Below are 17,448 nucleotides of genomic sequence, written 5' to 3'. Positions count from 1 at the left end.
AAATTCAAATGTTGTATTTATATAGTGTACTATTGTTAAATGTTAATGTGTTAGTACTATTGTTGATAATATTCATTTATTAGTTCACATCTCATCACATATAATATGTTAAACTGAATGTGTTGTAGTGACTCTCCGATGCTCCAGGTGGCCGTAGAGCGCTTCATCCCGCGGCTACAAACCGCCTTTAAGAACCAGAGAAGAAGAAAGAAAGCAGCCACGATAAGTTTGGTTCTGTAAACAAACTTTAACCGATTACCGGTGGTGTCACAGCGGGTTAAATAAGACGATGGAGACCTTCAGCAGACGGGACCTGAACGGAATCTACTCTGTGGTACTAACGTTACATGTTCTCCGGTAGACGGTGTTCTCACTTACCGGAAAGATACCCGGTTAAAATAGCAGCTACAGCTAGCAGGTGAACAGCTAGGGGCTAGCTAGTGAGCGGCTAGGGGCTAGCTAGTGAGCGGCTAGGGGCTAGCTAGTGAGCAGCTAGGGGCTAGCTGGTGAGCAGCTAGGGGCTAGCTAGTGAGCAGCTAGGGGCTAGCTAGTGAGCGACTAGGGGCTAGCTCGTGAGCGGCTAGGGGCTAGCTAGACAGCAGCTAGGGGCTAGCTAGAAAGCAGCTAGGGGCTAGCTAGAAAGCAGCTAGGGGTTAGCTAGAAAGCAGCTTGGGGCTAGCTAGTAAACAGCTAAGGGTTAGCTGGTGAGCAGCTAGGGACTAGTTGGTGAGCAGCTAGGGGCTAGCCAGTGAGCAGCTAGGGGCTAGCCGGTAAACAGTTAGGGGCTAGTTGGTGAGCAGCTAGGGGCTAGTTGGTGAGCAGCTAGGGGCTAGCTAGTGAGCTAGACTTTTACTTGTAACAGAGTATGTCTACACTGTAGTATTACCACACCATATCTGTGTACTTCATCCACTGCTAGTTGTTAGTGGGTGATTAGCTGTATAAATACCACAGATTATGTGTACTGTTGTATAAATATGAGGTGAAGTGAGCAGTATAATACTGTTTCATGATACTAATACTTCAGAGTCAGTGAAACATGAAGGACTGACGTGTCTTCTTCTAACTATTGTTAATAATGTTACTGTATTATAGTTATTGTTAATATTCTTCTGTCCCTCAGGTGCTGCTGGCTGTGGTGGTCTTGTCCTGGTCCTATGTGATCTACGCCAGCAGGATCGCAGCTCATTGGCTGCTGGAGGAGAGGACCGCCCTCCTGCAGCACCACTGACATTGGACGCCTGACACAGGTGAGTCACAACACAGTACTAGATACAGGTGTTTCAATAAGAGAGGCAGATTTAATGTCTTTAACACTCAAATATCAGTTATTTCACCTGATGTCTTTGGTTTAAACCTCTTCAAGACCAGTAGAGACCGGACCTACTGGACCACGTTGTGGAGACACCTCAGAAGTGGACTGAACCTGGACCTCTTCATGAGGACCATGAGAACACTGAGACATACTGGTCTACCTCATGAGGACCATGAGAACACTGAGACATACTGGTCTACCTCATGAGGACCATGAGAACACTGAGACACACTGGTCTACCTCATGAGGACCATGAGAACACTGAGACATACTGGTCTACCTCATGAGGACCATGAGAACACTGAAAACTACGCTAGCATTATCCGTTTCCAGTCTTTATGCTAAGCTAACCAGCTGCTTGTACAGATAATAAATGTTATTTACTTATTAAACCTCCTGTTATGTGCTTTATTTTGTGTCATAATTCTTCTTTGTTGGTTTCACTTTGATATTAAAACAGTTTTTTCTCTGTCTGGTTTTCCTGCGCTGTGATTGGTCCACAGGCTCCACACGGAGGATCCAATCAGATCGATTTGTGAACAAAGAGCAGCGACATGAATGGAGACACAGTGATGTATTCAGTAACTAACACACACACGCAGCTGTGTTTCATAACCAGTGTTTGATGTGTGTGTCCTCTCAGATATGGTAATTCCCCCTCAACAGAATGGGCGAGCGAGCTCCACGGTGAGTGAGAGAGAGAGAGCGGTGAGTACTCATTCTATTAAGACACTTCAAACACTCATCTGTAATTAAAAACCTTCTCTCCTCGAATGAAAACTGTTTAAATAACCAACTACACCTCCATGTTCCTCTGTGTCCAGGCTTTATGCTAAGCTAACCAGTTAAAGCCAAAGAAATATGAAAATACGTAATTAAATGTGTTCTTATTGAAGTTCAGTTGAATTTCAACAGTTTTGTCAATAAAAGAAGTCTGGTGTCAAAACTATAAATGATGGAAATGTTCATATGATGTACAACAGTTAGAATATATAAAATAGATGTTTTTAAACAAACCAGCTGGTTCGATTTTAATACACACACATATACACCTGAGAGTGTGTGTGTGTGTGTGAGTGTGTGTGTTTTCTGAAAAGGAAAAGCAAGCTGCCTTTTGCAGCTGTGCTCGTTTTTCAAACCACTCATGCAGATTAGCCCAGATATCACACACACACACACACACACACACACACACACTGTTAATCACATGTACAAATATGTTGCAGTAAAAACTCAAATTTATTCTACTCACAAAAAGCTGTAGAAGCCCAAAGCTGCCATTTCTGCTAAAATATCTTTAGATTCATTATTATCCCCTGCACTGGTGACAGTACGTCCGCCTGTAAGTCAGTCTGTACGTCCGCCTGTAAGTCAGTCTGTACGTCCGCCTGTAAGTCAGTCTGTACGTCCGCCTGTACGTCAGTCTGTACGTCCGCCTGTAAGTCAGTCTGTACGTCCGCCTGTAAGTCAGTCTGTACGTCCGCCTGTAAGACAGTCTGTACGTCCGCCTGTACGTCAGTCTGTACGTCCGCCTGTAAGTCAGTCTGTACGTCCGCCTGTAAGTCAGTCTGTACGTCCGCCTGTAAGTCAGTCTGTACGTCCGCCTGTAAGTCAGTCTGTACGTCCGCCTGTAAGTCAGTCTGTACGTCCGCCTGTAAGACAGTCTGTACGTCCGCCTGTACGTCAGTCTGTACGTCCGCCTGTAAGTCAGTCTGTACGTCCGCCTGTAAGTCAGTCTGTACGTCCGCCTGTAAGTCAGTCTGTACGTCCGCCTGTAAGTCAGTCTGTACGTCCGCCTGTAAGTCAGTCTGTACGTCCGCCTGTAAGTCAGTCTGTACGTCCGCCTGTAAGTCAGTCTGTACGTCCGCCTGTAAGTCAGTCTGTACGTCCGCCTGTACGTCTGATGTCAGTCTTTATGTCAGTCTGTACGTCTGACGTACGTCCGCCTGGAGGTTTAAATACCCATGAGGTCATTTCAACAGGTATGCTGTTTAGCATGTTAGCATTAGCTCAGTAAACAGCGCTGAGTTAATGTCTTTATGTATTTGGTTATAAACCAAAGTGTTGGACACGTGAACACGTTGATACATCCTGAACGATGCACCACGTTTGTTATCATCACGCTTCATATGAGCCAATAAACATGTTGCTTATATCCACAAATAGCTGCTACATGTTCAGAAGGTTTTCTGCTGCTTTGATCTGAACTCATGATCTAGATCATTAAATTCATCTTTTCCATTCGATTTTTTGGTGACAATGAAATACAATCTCTGAAAAACCATCAATATAATCACCACATCAGACATTTAATATTTATTATAAGTAAGAGTGAAACAAAGCTTCATGTGTTCTCAGGTAAACAAATCTCTTCAAGTCGTCCATCTGCTCGACACCGAGTCATGAATATTCAGACAGCACGTCTGAGCCAGCACACGCTCAATGAACAAGTCTGAAGAGAAGCCGCACGTCTCGTCCTCACGCCTTTTTACCTCAAGTCATGTTTCAAACGTCAAGATATTTAAAGTCATTTGTGTCCTCGGGTCATTAAAACCACAAACATCTCAACATGAACACATCAGTAACCACAGAGACTCAATACACACACCACACTGTGAAGATATAATATATATATATATAAATATATATATATATAAATATATATATTTATATATAAATATATTTATATATATGTTTCCATTACGTGACTAAATCTGTTGCAGTAAGAATCTAGTTTTTTTAAATAAAATTAATTTGTTTAAATATTTCTGTGGCTTAAAACAATAATAAATAAAAGTGAAATTATGAAAAATATTATTTTGGAAAATACAAATGAATTTGGGAGATTTAATCTACGAGTGAAGTCAGTTTAAGACTAATTAGAGAATAATTACAATGAAACTGTTACAATGTAGTGAAAGTAAAATATTAGTATATAAAGCAGTAAGAAAGTATAAAGTAGAAAATAGAAAAAGTACCTGGATATTGAAGTGAAGTACTAAAGTAAATTCACACCGCTGACTATAATTAACACTGATGTTAATGTGCAACAGGTGGAATTATTTTGTGTGTAATGAAGTTTTGTTTGGGACTTTTGTAAGTTTATAATATAAATATATGATGTGAATTTAAACTGTTCGTAATAAAGTAATACTTCTAGCTCAGCATCAACCGGCTTTAGTTTGTCACTACATTATTATCACTACTTATTACTGGTTTTATTAAGTTTAAAAGTTTAAAACGACTGAAATAAAGTAAACTGCTAAAGTTCACCAACATGTTTAAACACACACGTAGCACACAACACACTCTGGTGCTCCTCAGGAGTGTCTGGAGGATCAGGCGGCGTCCAGGAGGCCGTCGTCGCTCAGAAACCCCGGCATGGACGAGTACAGCTCTCGCTCTCTCTCCGCCTCCGCGGTGACGTCCTTGGAGACCAGAGACGTCTTCTTCCCCTCCAGCCAGTAGGTCACCATGTCCCCTTTCCCCTGTTACGAGACGGACACAATCCAGAGAGATGTCAGGGAGCTCTGAGAGCTCTCAGAGCCCATAGAGCTCTCAGAGCCCTCAGAGCCCCCAGAGCTCCTAGAGCCCTCAGAGCCCATAGAGCTCTCAGAGCCCGACAGAACCGAGCCTCAGCTCACCTTGACCTGCATCATCCCTCTGCACTCCAGCAGGTAGCCTCCGATCTCCTCCAGCAGGTAGAATGCACTGGAGCTGCACTGAATCTTCAGGGCTGAAAGACTCAGATACTTCAGTCAAGGTACTAATACCACAGGGTAGAAATACTACACGTAAAGTACTCATTCTGCATAATAACATATATTATATAAATTGGTGCTTTAATGTGTAATAACGAGTGTTACCCAGACTGGTGGACTCCATCCTCGACGACGTGTTCACCGTGTCTCCAAATAAACAGTAACGGGGCATCTTCGTCCCCACAACCCCGGCGACCACCGGACCTGCAGAGACCAGACGTTACGGCTAACACGCCTACCACGCATGATGCTTAACGTGTGTACGTACCAGAGTGTGTGTTTAACGTGTGTACGTACCAGAGTGTGTGTTTAACGTGTGTACGTACCAGAGTGTGTGTTTAACGTGTGTACGTACCAGAGTGTGTGTTTAACGTGTGTACGTACCAGAGTGTGTGTTCAACGTGTGTACGTACCAGAGTGTGTGTTTAACGTGTGTACGTACCAGAGTGTGTGTTTAACGTGTGTACGTACCAGAGTGTGTGTTTAACGTGTGTACGTACCAGAGTGTGTGTTTAACGTGTGTACGTACCAGAGTGTGTGTTTAACGTGTGTACGTACCAGAGTGTGTGTTTAACGTGTGTACGTACCAGAGTGTGTGTTTAACGTGTGTACGTACCAGAGTGTGTGTTTAACGTGTGTACGTACCAGAGTGTGTGTTTAACGTGTGTACGTACCAGAGTGTGTGTTTAACGTGTGTACGTACCAGAGTGTGTGTTTAACGTGTGTACGTACCAGAGTGTGTGTTTAACGTGTGTACGTACCAGAGTGTGTGTTTAACGTGTGTACGTACCAGAGTGTGTGTTTAACGTGTGTACGTACCAGAGTGTGTGTTTAACGTGTGTACGTACCAGAGTGTGTGTTTAACGTGTGTACGTACCAGAGTGTGTGTTTAACGTGTGTACGTACCAGAGTGTGTGTTTAACGTGTGTACGTACCAGAGTGTGTGTTTAACGTGTGTACGTACCAGAGTGTGTGTTTAACGTGTGTACGTACCAGAGTGTGTGTTCAACGTGTGTACGTACCAGAGTGTGTGTTCAACGTGTGTACGTACCAGAGTGTGTGTTTAACGTGTGTACGTACCAGAGTGTGTGTTCAACGTGTGTACGTACCAGTGTGTGTGTGTTTAACGTGTGTACGTACCAGAGTGTGTGTTTAACGTGTGTACGTACCAGAGTGTATTCCGGCTCGTATCTGCAGCTGTGTGTTGGGCTTGTGGGGGATCCTGAAGGTGCGACAGACGCCCACCAGGTCCAGAGCCATGCTGGCGATCTCTGAGGCGTGGAGGATCCCGTTCTCCAGGGGAACACCGGAGACCACCATGTCTACAGGACCACACAGAGATCCAGACCACAACAAGGTGTGTGTGTGTGTGTGTGTGTGTGTGTGTGTGTGTGTGTGTGTGTGTGTGTGTGTGTGTGTGTGTGTGTGTGTGTGTGTGTGTGTGTGTGTGTGTGTGTGTGACTCACAGGCGTCTCCGATGGTCTCCACCTTGTAGACGTCGTAGTTGTCGATGATGTCGTCAAACGTGGTGTAGAGCTTGTTGAGGAAGTCTACGACCTGGTAAGGAGTGCTGCTGCTGGACAGCTGAGTGAAGCCCACGATGTCACTGCACACACACACACACACACACACACACACACACACACAGTTTAGACTGTAAAACTAAAGTTGTAAAAATGGACCATCATTTACTAAATGAACATCATGCTGTATTGAAGAAGACTTGAAACTAGAGATTGAGACCATAAACTCATGTTTACAATGTTTACTGAGGTAATAAATCAAGAGAGAAGTAGAGTCATTTTCTCATAGACTTCTATACAACCAGAGGAGTCGCCCCCTGGTGGACACTGGAGAGAATGCAGCTTTAACACATGAAGCTCTGGCTTCACTCTTCATTAGTGGAGTTTGCTTCCTGGTCCTACCTGAAGAAGACGGTGGCGCTGACGTAACTCTGAGCCTGCATCGGTTTTCCCTGCCGCAGGTCATCAGCTACCTGTTTAGGGAGCATACCTACGACACACACATGCAATTAGTTTAAGATTCTTCACATGCATCATGCTTTTGAATATATGAGTATTGTTACTACAGAATGTGCACGATGGAGAAAGTTATGAATGTGTTCATGCTCGACTTTAATTGTTCCAATGATAACTACTGTTTGTGGAGGACTGCTGTATAAATAACTGCATCATCTGCATATAGAGAAACCTTAACTGGTTCAATGTTTGAGGTGAAGGACAGGTGAAGGACAGGTGACTGACAGGTGAAGGACAGGTGAAGGACAGGTGAAGGACAGGTGACGAACAGGTGACGGACAGGTGAAGGACAGGTGAAGGACAGGTGAAGGACAGGTGACTGACAGGTGAAGGACAGGTGAAGGACAGGTGACGGACAGGTGAAGGACAGGTGAAGGACAGGTGAAGGACAGGTGAAGGACAGGTGAAGGACAGGTGACGAACAGGTGACTGACAGGTGAAGGACAGGTGAAGGACAGGTGAAGGACAGGTGAAGGACAGGTGAAGGACAGGTGAAGGACAGGTGAAGGACAGGTGACGAACAGGTGACGGACAGGTGAAGGACAGGTGAAGGACAGGTGAAGGACAGGTGACGGACAGGTGACGGACAGGTGAAGGACAGGTGAAGGACAGGTGAAGGACAGGTGACTGACAGGTGAAGGACAGGTGAAGGACAGGTGAAGGACAGGTGAAGGACAGGTGAAGGACAGGTGAAGGACAGGTGACTGACAGGTGAAGGACAGGTGAAGGACAGGTGAAGGACAGGTGAAGGACAGGTGAAGGACAGGTGACGGACAGGTGAAGGACAGGTGAAGGACAGGTGAAGGACAGGTGACGGACAGGTGACGGACAGGTGAAGGACAGGTGAAGGACAGGTGAAGGACAGGTGAAGGACAGGTGAAGGACAGGTGAAGGACAGGTGACGGACAGGTGAAGGACAGGTGAAGGACAGGTGAAGGACAGGTGACGGACAGGTGTGTGTATCTACGTGTGTCCTACTATAAAGCAGCCTGTCGGTCTTCTGTTTCTCGTGCGTTAGATCCTGCGTCCGCTCTGCCACCAGTACCTCCAGGTGTTTACTGTACTTCTCCATCTGAAACAAACCGTTCACACGTAATGACAGCATGATGTCATGCTGCTCTAATAATGGATCTGGATTCCAGGTTATTACCAGGTTCATCATCATGTCCACCGGGCTGACTTTGATCGGGTTGATCCGGTGAACAAACTTCTTGATTTGCTCAAAGGTGGGTCGGTGGACGGGGTTGTGAGAGCGACATCGTCGGATCAGCTACGGGAACACAGGAGGGACAAAAGGGAGAGATCTGAGTGAATGAGTTTATCAAACATGAAGAAGTGGATGTTTTTCTACTTTTATTTTATTTATTTTATTTATTTTATTTATTTATTTATTTATTTATTTATTTATTTATTTATTTATTTATTTATTTTAATTTTATTTTTTAATTTTATTTTTTAATTTTATTTAATTTAATTTTATTTTATTTATTTTATTTAAAGAAATGGAGAAAACTTGTTCTTGAGGCGTTCCATTAGAAAGAGTGAAGTAATGATAATGGAACAGGTCACTGGACGCTCACCTCTACGTAGTCAGCTGGACAGGGACAGGTGTCGGCTTTACTGGAGATCAGCTCTGGAAGAGGAGGACAACAGGAACTCTCCAGACTGGACTCCTCCACCTGTGAAGCATTTATGTACCTGTGCTCCATTCAGCCAGCGACACAATGAACGTTCAACGAGACATCAGACAGACTGGGACTTACTGGGACGGGGTCGCTGCGAGTGGCGATCTCCAGCAGAATGATGGAATAACTGGGAAAACACACAGATGTTATGTGTGTGTGTGTGTGTGTGTGTGTGTGTACAGCATCAGGTTTTAGGGTGACGGTTCTGTTCGTGTCCTGCGTACCTGAACACGTCTCCGGCCAGCGTCGGCTCCATGTTGGAGTTCTGGAACTCGGGCGGCAGGTAGACCTCCAGCACTCTCTGCTGATAGGTGGAGAGAGGCTCCGCGCCGTCGTCTCTGCGGAACGTCCCCAGACCGTAATCTGACGGGACGAGACCACGTGTCAGTCCGCGGGCCAATGAAAACACACAGGTGTGTGCGCCTCGGCCCCGCTCGCCTCACCTGTGATCTTGCAGACCCAGCGGTCATCCAGCACACAGTTCAGGGACTTGAGTCGGCCGTGACAGATCTTGCGTTGGTGCAGGTACGACGTCCCTCTGGCCACGTCTGTGGCGAATGAAAACCTGGACGGGAGTCAGACTGTGGATTACTCCTGTTATTTCTTACCTCATCGACCCCCCGTTTCACGATCCGCATCTGAAACGAAAGCGTGTCCACCTGAAGCCCCAGTTGAGCGGGATCTCCTCGTTCAGAAGGACGTCGTTCAGGCTTCCCTTTGGGCAGTACTCCGTCACTATGGCGACGTCCGGCACCTCAACGCAACCGCCGATGAACTTGCAGAGGTTTGGGTGATCGAGCTCCCTGCAGAGAGAGACGGGCCAAAGGTCACATTAAACGCCTGAAAGCATTGTGGCGGTGCTTAAAAGAACAGGTCCAGAGCAGAAGGCTGCGTGATTTTAAAGCCACTTTCACAATAAGTCTGAGAACCACTTTGCTGTCGGTCTGGATCAGAACTTGGAAACGATCACGTGAGAGGAGGTTACCTGACTTGTTTGACTTCCTGTCGGATGGTTTTGGACAGATAGAACGTCTTTGTTTGAATCCTCTTGATGGCCACCGTCCTGCCATCACTGGAGCACAAATGTATTTTAATATATTATAATGATTTAGTTCCTCTAACATCTACTCCATTCAGATACTTAAAATAGATCATAATCACATCTCTGATATCTATTTTAAAACATCTTCTTACATTTGAACACATCATGACTCAACTTCACCCAAGACTCATTTTCACTGAACAGAACTTGAACGCATCGTGACGTAACTCAATGCAACCTCCGTTAACGTTAGCCGTTAGCTCCGTATTATCCAAGCAGGACTGTGCTGCTAACAGCTAATATATATATGTATATATATATATATATATATGTATATATATATACACATATATATTATCTATATTTACAACCCCTTAGAGAGAAGCCAGTTTGCCATCCGAACGTTCTAAGTTCTAAAAAAGGTTGCTTATCATGAACCCAAAGGGTTTTGAACTTTAACACATTTAACTGCTGGTATCAAATGTCTGGAGAGATCCATAGTCTCGTCTACTGAATGACGTGTGGACAGACGGGTGGCGTACTAGACCCCCGTGCAGGTGAACGGGGTCTTCCGGGTCCCCGGTTGTCCCGTGTAGCAGCTGAGAGCCGTCACACAGCTGCCGTTACTGTTGCTGTTCCCCACCGGTACGCTCATGATGCTGCCCATCGTCATACGGGCCTCCTGATCTACAGAGACACAAACAAAGAGAAAGATCCACTAAGAACCACTCTAGACCTGCAACAGACCTGTTGGAACCAGGACATCTGTTTTAGACCAATCCTCACCAGTTCACACTAGCTTCAGACCTCTTGTAATGGTTCCTCACCAGTTCACACTAGTTTCAGACCTCTTGTAATGGTTCCTCACCAGTTCACACTAGTTTCAGACCTCTTGTAATGGTTCCTCACCAGTTCACACTAGCTTCAGACCTCTTGTAATGGTTCCTCACCAGTTCACACTAGCTTCAGACCTCTTGTAATGGTTCCTCACCAGTTCACACTAGCTTCAGACCTCTTGTAATGGTTCCTCACCAGTTCACACTAGCTTCAGACCTCTTGTAATGGTTCCTCACCAGTTCACACTAGCTTCAGACCTCTTGTAATGGTTCCTCACCAGTTCACACTAGCTTCAGACCTCTTGTAATGGTTCCTCACCAGTTCACACTAGCTTCAGACCTCTTGTAATGGTTCCTCACCAGTTCACGCTAGTTTCAGACCTCTTGTAATGGTTCCTCACCAGTTCACACTAGTTTCAGACCTCTTGTAATGGTTCCTCACCCGTTCACACTAGCTTCAGACCTCTTGTAATGGTTCCTCACCAGTTCACGCTAGTTTCAGACCTCTTGTAATGGTTCCTCACCCGTTCACACTAGCTTCAGACCTCTTGTAATGGTTCCTCACCAGTTCACACTAGCTTCAGACCTCTTGTAATGGTTCCTCACCAGTTCACACTAGCTTCAGACCTCTTGTAATGGTTCCTCACCAGTTCACACTAGCTTCAGACCTCTTGTAATGGTTCCTCACCAGTTCACACTAGCTTCAGACCTCTTGTAATGGTTCCTCACCAGTTCACACTAGCTTCAGACCTCTTGTAATGGTTCCTCACCCGTTTCAGAGTTACGGTACCTTGTTTAATCTTGGCGAAGTCGATGATCCAGCTCTCGTCCCACAGAAGCTTTCGTTTCTGGTACCTCAGCCACTAAAAACCAGACAGGTTGTTTGTTTGTTTTAATTATTATTTGTGATGTTGAGTGTTTGTTGTTGTGTTTGGTCTGAGTTCTCACCACAGAGGTCAGGACGAAGCAGAGGCAGAGCAGGCTGAGCGGCAGGCCGATGGCCAGCTTGGTGGTCGGGGTCATCGGGCATTCGCCGCAGTCTGCCGGACAGGTGGAACAAAACTCCGCCTCCTCACAGACGCCGTCACCGCACACTTATGAAGGAGAGGAAAAAGAGAACCTTTACCACACCAAAGGTACCCGCATGTGACCTCACACCCAAAGACTCCAATACCTAAAGGCAACCATTTCCGACCTTACTGGAGACCGTAAACTTTATTCTAAGACATAGGTGGCCTCCTTCAGGTTGGAGCTCTTGGGGGGCCGAACAAGAACCAGTTCACATCCAGCTGAAGATGGGGAGGTCTTGAATTAGCGGCCAATCTACCTTCCAACTGTCCCCCTGTGGTTCCAAATAAATTAGATTGTGGACCGACAAAACAGCTGAAAGAACGTCTTGACTCCACCTTAAAGACCAGGTGAGGGCCTCAGATATTCAGGGGGAACTTGGAGGAGAACAGTAGTCAGTTGAGATGGTTTTGGCATCTGATCAGTACTCCTCTTGAACGCCTTCCTTGGGGTACCAGGAGCAGACCTAGAGGGCTGCATGGGCGACCGTCGGAATCCAGATCCGTATAAATGACGATGACACCAAAGTCTTAACGAAAGCATTTCTTTATAAACTAAACTAACTACTTTTGTTGCCAAGGCTTTAGCTTTGAGCTACCTTTTTGGTCACACGACCCCTCGTTGTAATTGTTGCTAGGAAGTAGATGGTCATCGAGTCTGACTAGCTGGCCGTAGACTCTGGGTACAAGCCCACCTACCATTGTGATTGGTTTAGAGTAATACAAACAGAGACTAAAGGGGGTCAACAAACACCAGCACAACCTACCTACAGCCGGCTGCACGGTGCTCTTGGCCTCCAGAGCGACCTGCATGCGACCGACTCGTATGTGAGCGATGAGCGACGTCAAGCCGGCGTGGAACAGAACCACCTGTGGGACAGAGTTCAGGGTTTACCTGGTCACGTAGGGAACAACAGCCGAGTGCTTTTTGCTATTGTGTACAATTTTGCATGAATCCCTGAAGAAGTCAAGAGCTTAAGAAGGAGAGTTGGAAACATTAATGATATAAAGTAGTGTGTCGTCTGCATACGAAGATATTCAATTTAGTTTTAATGCTTTTTACTACATTACATTCAGGAAGAATTCCCCAAAATCACCATTCTGTTTGGTCTCTGGACTCCAAACATTTTGCTTTGTGTTGATATTTTCTGCAGATGAAAATATTATCCCCTCAAAACTGAGGTTTCTTCCATTTTGACCGTATCTTTTTACGACTTTTGTGTAATTCTATGCTGAGAGCTTTGGTCCCGTCTGACACCGTTACTGGACCGGTGTTACCGTCTGACACCGTTACTGGACCGGTGTTACCGTCTGACACCGTTACTGGACCGGTGTTACCGTCTGACACCGTTACTGGACCGGTGTTACCGTCTGAAACCGTTACTGGACCGGTGTTACCGTCTGACACCGTTACTGGACCGGTGTTACCGTCTGACACCGTTACTGGACCGGTGTTACCGTCTGACACCGTTACTGGACCGGTGTTACCGTCTGACACCGCTACTGGACCGGTGTTACCGTCTGACACCGTTACTGGACCGGTGTTACCGTCTGACACCGTTACTGGACCGGTGTTACCGTCTGACACCGTTACTGGACCGGTGTTACCGTCTGAAACCGTTACTGGACCGGTGTTACCGTCTGACACCGTTACTGGACCGGTGTTACCGTCTGACACCGTTACTGGACCGGTGTTACCGTCTGACACCGTTACTGGACCGGTGTTACCGTCTGAAACCGTTACTGGACCGGTGTTACCGTCTGACACCGCTACTGGACCGGTGTTACCGTCTGACACCGTTACTGGACCGGTGTTACCGTCTGACACCGCTACTGGACCGGTGTTACCGTCTGACACCGTTACTGGACCGGTGTTACCGTCTGAAACCGTTACTGGACCGGTGTTACCTTGGCGGTCCAGTTGTTCTGGGTCATCTTGCCGGAGGTGGAGATGGTGTGAGTGAAGATCTTCCCGTCGTCGGGTATCCACGGACCACAGATGCTCTCCATCTGAAAGTTGGTTAATTTCAGTTTTAAAATCATTTTTTAAAATCTATTTTGTCTTTCTACATTTCCTGTGCTACATTTTGAAAGGAAATATCTTTGATGTTTTATCCACGAAATGATCTGAGCGGTGGAGTTACTGGTTACTGAATCAGAGTTTACATTTGAGATTAAATATTCACCAATTGAATCTGAGTGTTAAATGTTATTGAAATCCTTCTGTATGTCAGGGAAGGTATGTTCTTATGAATTCTAATAAGTTTATTTAATTTAAATGTATTTATTTTTTATTTAATTTAAATGCATTTATTTTTATTTAATTTAAATGCATTTATTTTTTATTTAATTTAAATGTATTTATTTTTTATTTAATTTAAATGCATTTATTTTTATTTAATTTAAATGCATTTATTTTTATTTAATTTAAATGCATTTATTTTTTATTTAATTTAAACGTATTTATTTTTTATTTAATTTAAATGTATTTATTTTTTATTTAATTTAAACGTATTTATTTTTTATTTAATTTAAATGTATTTATTTTTAAATTAATTTAAATTAATGTATTATTTGACTTTATTGTATTGCCCCCTCAATGTAAATATTGCAGAGTTAGCGAGAGAGCTCATTTTAGTTTGTAGTCCCTGAGCAGGTTATTACAATTTATTGGCCTAATATTATTAATCAATAGAATTCTACTTTACAGTACAACACGATATAATAAAATACATTACAAAGGCAGCAGGTATGTGAAAACGGATTAATATCGTAAAGAAAGCTGCTCCAGAATAAACCAGACTCAGTTCTATGATTTCCTGATTAGATAGTAATGGTATTATTAATCACTTTAATGGCATCTAATTATTATTTCAATGAATTGTGCTTTAATTGTAATCCCCTGAGGACTCTTAGTGTACCATGTGTCCCAGAGGACAGGAGTGGATGTTGGCGTGATGGATGCAGCAGTTTTCTCCGTCAGCGTCTTTCCAGTTGGACGGACAGTCGAGCTGTTCACAAAACCTCCGAGCTGCTTCGGCGTTTGATATGGAGCTAAACACACACACACACACCAGACCGGTTCAGACCAGGACTAGATCCATTAGAGACGAGTAACGCTGTGTTCACACCAAACACAAAAGCCACTTATTTGAATTTGATCTCAACGTTCTGGAGAGGAGGAAGGGTTACCACCCGTCTGCTGGTTTACTACAGCTGTACGACCACAACATAAACTATTTAGCTGTGATTTAATATCAAGAAACAGATCAAAATGATGCTGAAAGAACAACTTAATGATGAAGATTAGTACAAAGTCTGAATTCATGTAGTTAGGTCCATTCACTTCCATTCACTTCCATTCACTTTCATTCACCTCCATTCACCTCCATTCACTTCCATTCACTTCCATTCACCTCCATTCACCTCCATTCACTTCCATTCACTTCCATTCACTTCCATTCACCTCCATTCACCTCCATTCACTTCCATTCACCTCCATTCACCTCCATTCACCTCCATTCACTTCCATTCACTTACATTCACCTCCATTCACTTCCATTCACCTCCATTCGCCTCCATTCACTTCCATTCACTTCCATTCACTTCCATTCACTTCCATTCACCTCCATTCGCCTCCATTCACTTCCATTCACTTCCATTCACTTCCATTCACTTCCATTCACCTCCATTCACTTCCATTCACCTCCATTCGCCTCCATTCACTTCCATTCACTTCCATTCACCTCCATTCACCTCCATTCACTTCCATTCACCTCCATTCACTTCCATTCACCTCCATTCACCTCCATTCACTTCCATTCACCTCCATTCACTTCCATTCACTTCCATTCACCTCCATTCACTTCCATTCACTTCCATTCACTTCCATTCACTTCCATTCACCTCCATTCACCTCCATTCACGTCTTTGCATTGACTTTGAATGTATGAGATGAGCTTGTCACTCCGTGTGACCTCAGGTGAGCCGGTCTGGTTTGAACCCAGGACTCAGCTGTAGACCAGCAGACTAACCTGTGAGTGAAGATGTGGTTTTCTACAGCCCAGTGGTAGAACGAGTCCGAGGCCGTCACCGAGTACGACACGCTGAAGAACTCACCGCTCTTCACCGTCTCTGGAGGACGGACCACCCAGGACATCTCTAGACCTGGACCAGAGACACAGACAGGCAGAGAGACAGACAGACAGACAGACAGACAGACAGACAGACAGACAGACAGGCAGGCAGACAGACAGACAGACAGACAGACAGACAGGCAGGCAGACAGACAGACAGACAGACAGACAGACAATATACTTTTACTACCTTCAGTACACAGATGTATCGTGTCGAGCACATGAAGTTTAAACATGACATCATAATAAACTGTCTTCTCTCTGTGATTGTGGATGATGAAGATGAAGATGAAGATGAAGATGAAGCTCAGTACCTCCACAGTCCATCATGTTGTACTCGTTGGGTTTGTCCAGAGGCCAGCAGTCGTACTCACTGTTGTCCAGGTCATGCCAACAGAACACACAACACACACACACCTGAGCACACACACAAACACACACACACACACGAACAGTCACACACACACACACACACATTAATATGAATAAAAGGATTCATGTTGAATTACAACAATAACAATTAAAATGTCATTAAGTCACTTTGAAGTATTTGAACTCGTCTCACAAGCTGCTCAGCATGAAATAACTATTTTACACAAATAAAATGTTTTTCATGAGATTTCATGAAACATATTATTTTATCTTTTGACAAAACGAAGCGAAACACTGAAGGAAGATGAAACAACCAATATAATAATAAATATAATATAAAACATTTAATCAACCGTCTGAAACTGAGCTTTAAATGTGATGTCGTAGATTAAAATCATTAATCTTCTTTTCAATCAAAGATGAATATTTGAATATGAAAACAATCAGCAATCAAGAGTTTAGTCTTACCCAGAGCAGCAGCACAGCGCTCCGCTTCTCCATGCTGCTGAGGCAGTGAGACAGACAGGAGGACAGACAGGAGGACAGACAGGAGGACAGACAGACGGTGAGACAGACAGGAGGACAGACAGACGGTGAGACGGTGAGACGGTGAGACGGGGCCCTCTAGTGGTCAAACTCGGTCGCTGATATGAAACATGAGTATATCAGTTTTGACCATTTAATTTATCTGAAACTATTTAATAATCGATTGATGCTTTGAAGTATTCTGACCTTTAGCAGGGCCGTCTCTCCACCAGAGGGTCGGCGGTTCGATCCCCGGTCCAGGCTCCACTAGTCTGAGCCTTCGTGTAGATTGTGATGTAATCTGAATGTAAAGCGTTTTAACGCGTCTGATGTGATGTAAAAGTACTAATACAGTACGAGTACTACTCTGAGAGTCAAAGTAAAGGTATGAAAGTATAAAATGTATTTAGTCAAAGAACTGCTGTACTAAAACTTCAGGTAGTAAATAATGAAGTACTATGACATTTATGACTTGAGGGAAAACTCTGAATACTTCTTCAATCCCTGATTATTACTACGTTTATTAACTATGAAGTACTTTACTTGAACATGTTGTACTTTTACTCTACTACAGTAACTCTCAGTAATACTGTACTTTATACTGCTCTACGTGTACTTATACTACAGATTCATAAATGTTTTCTCTCCACAAAGTCAAGATTAAACATGA

At 44.4% G+C, this 17,448-nt stretch overlaps 1 protein-coding gene and 1 long non-coding RNA gene across 2 annotated transcripts; one reads left to right on the top strand and one right to left on the bottom strand.

Annotated features, from left to right (window-relative positions):
* Window positions 1-196: 196 nt before the first annotated feature.
* Window positions 197-1,693, top strand: LOC306714489. The gene is made up of 3 exons (XR_013767634.1): window positions 197-334; window positions 1,124-1,250; window positions 1,367-1,693. It is a non-coding gene; the product is annotated as an uncharacterized lncRNA (long non-coding RNA).
* A 2,960-nt stretch (window positions 1,694-4,653) lies between these two features.
* On the bottom strand, window positions 4,654-16,754 carry LOC306714501 (atrial natriuretic peptide receptor 1; the record flags this gene model as incomplete). The annotated part of the gene is made up of 23 exons (XM_079184544.1): window positions 4,654-4,803; window positions 4,960-5,051; window positions 5,182-5,280; window positions 6,246-6,398; window positions 6,543-6,682; window positions 7,002-7,089; window positions 8,094-8,187; window positions 8,266-8,385; window positions 8,696-8,794; window positions 8,879-8,927; window positions 9,025-9,163; window positions 9,244-9,365; window positions 9,460-9,603; window positions 9,786-9,872; window positions 10,385-10,529; window positions 11,469-11,541; window positions 11,627-11,772; window positions 12,513-12,615; window positions 13,654-13,755; window positions 14,667-14,799; window positions 15,780-15,912; window positions 16,196-16,298; window positions 16,722-16,754. 23 exons carry the CDS (start codon window positions 16,752-16,754, stop codon window positions 4,654-4,656), a joined length of 2,547 nt encoding a protein of 848 aa, XP_079040670.1.
* Window positions 16,755-17,448: the final 694 nt, after the last annotated feature.

Source organism: Pholis gunnellus (genome assembly GCF_910591455.1).
Source record: "Pholis gunnellus genome assembly, chromosome: 23".
Lineage (NCBI taxonomy): Eukaryota > Metazoa > Chordata > Actinopteri > Perciformes > Pholidae > Pholis > Pholis gunnellus.
The sequence above is the reverse complement of the archived record's forward strand: the minus strand, read 5'-3'. Positions and strand labels throughout refer to the sequence as shown.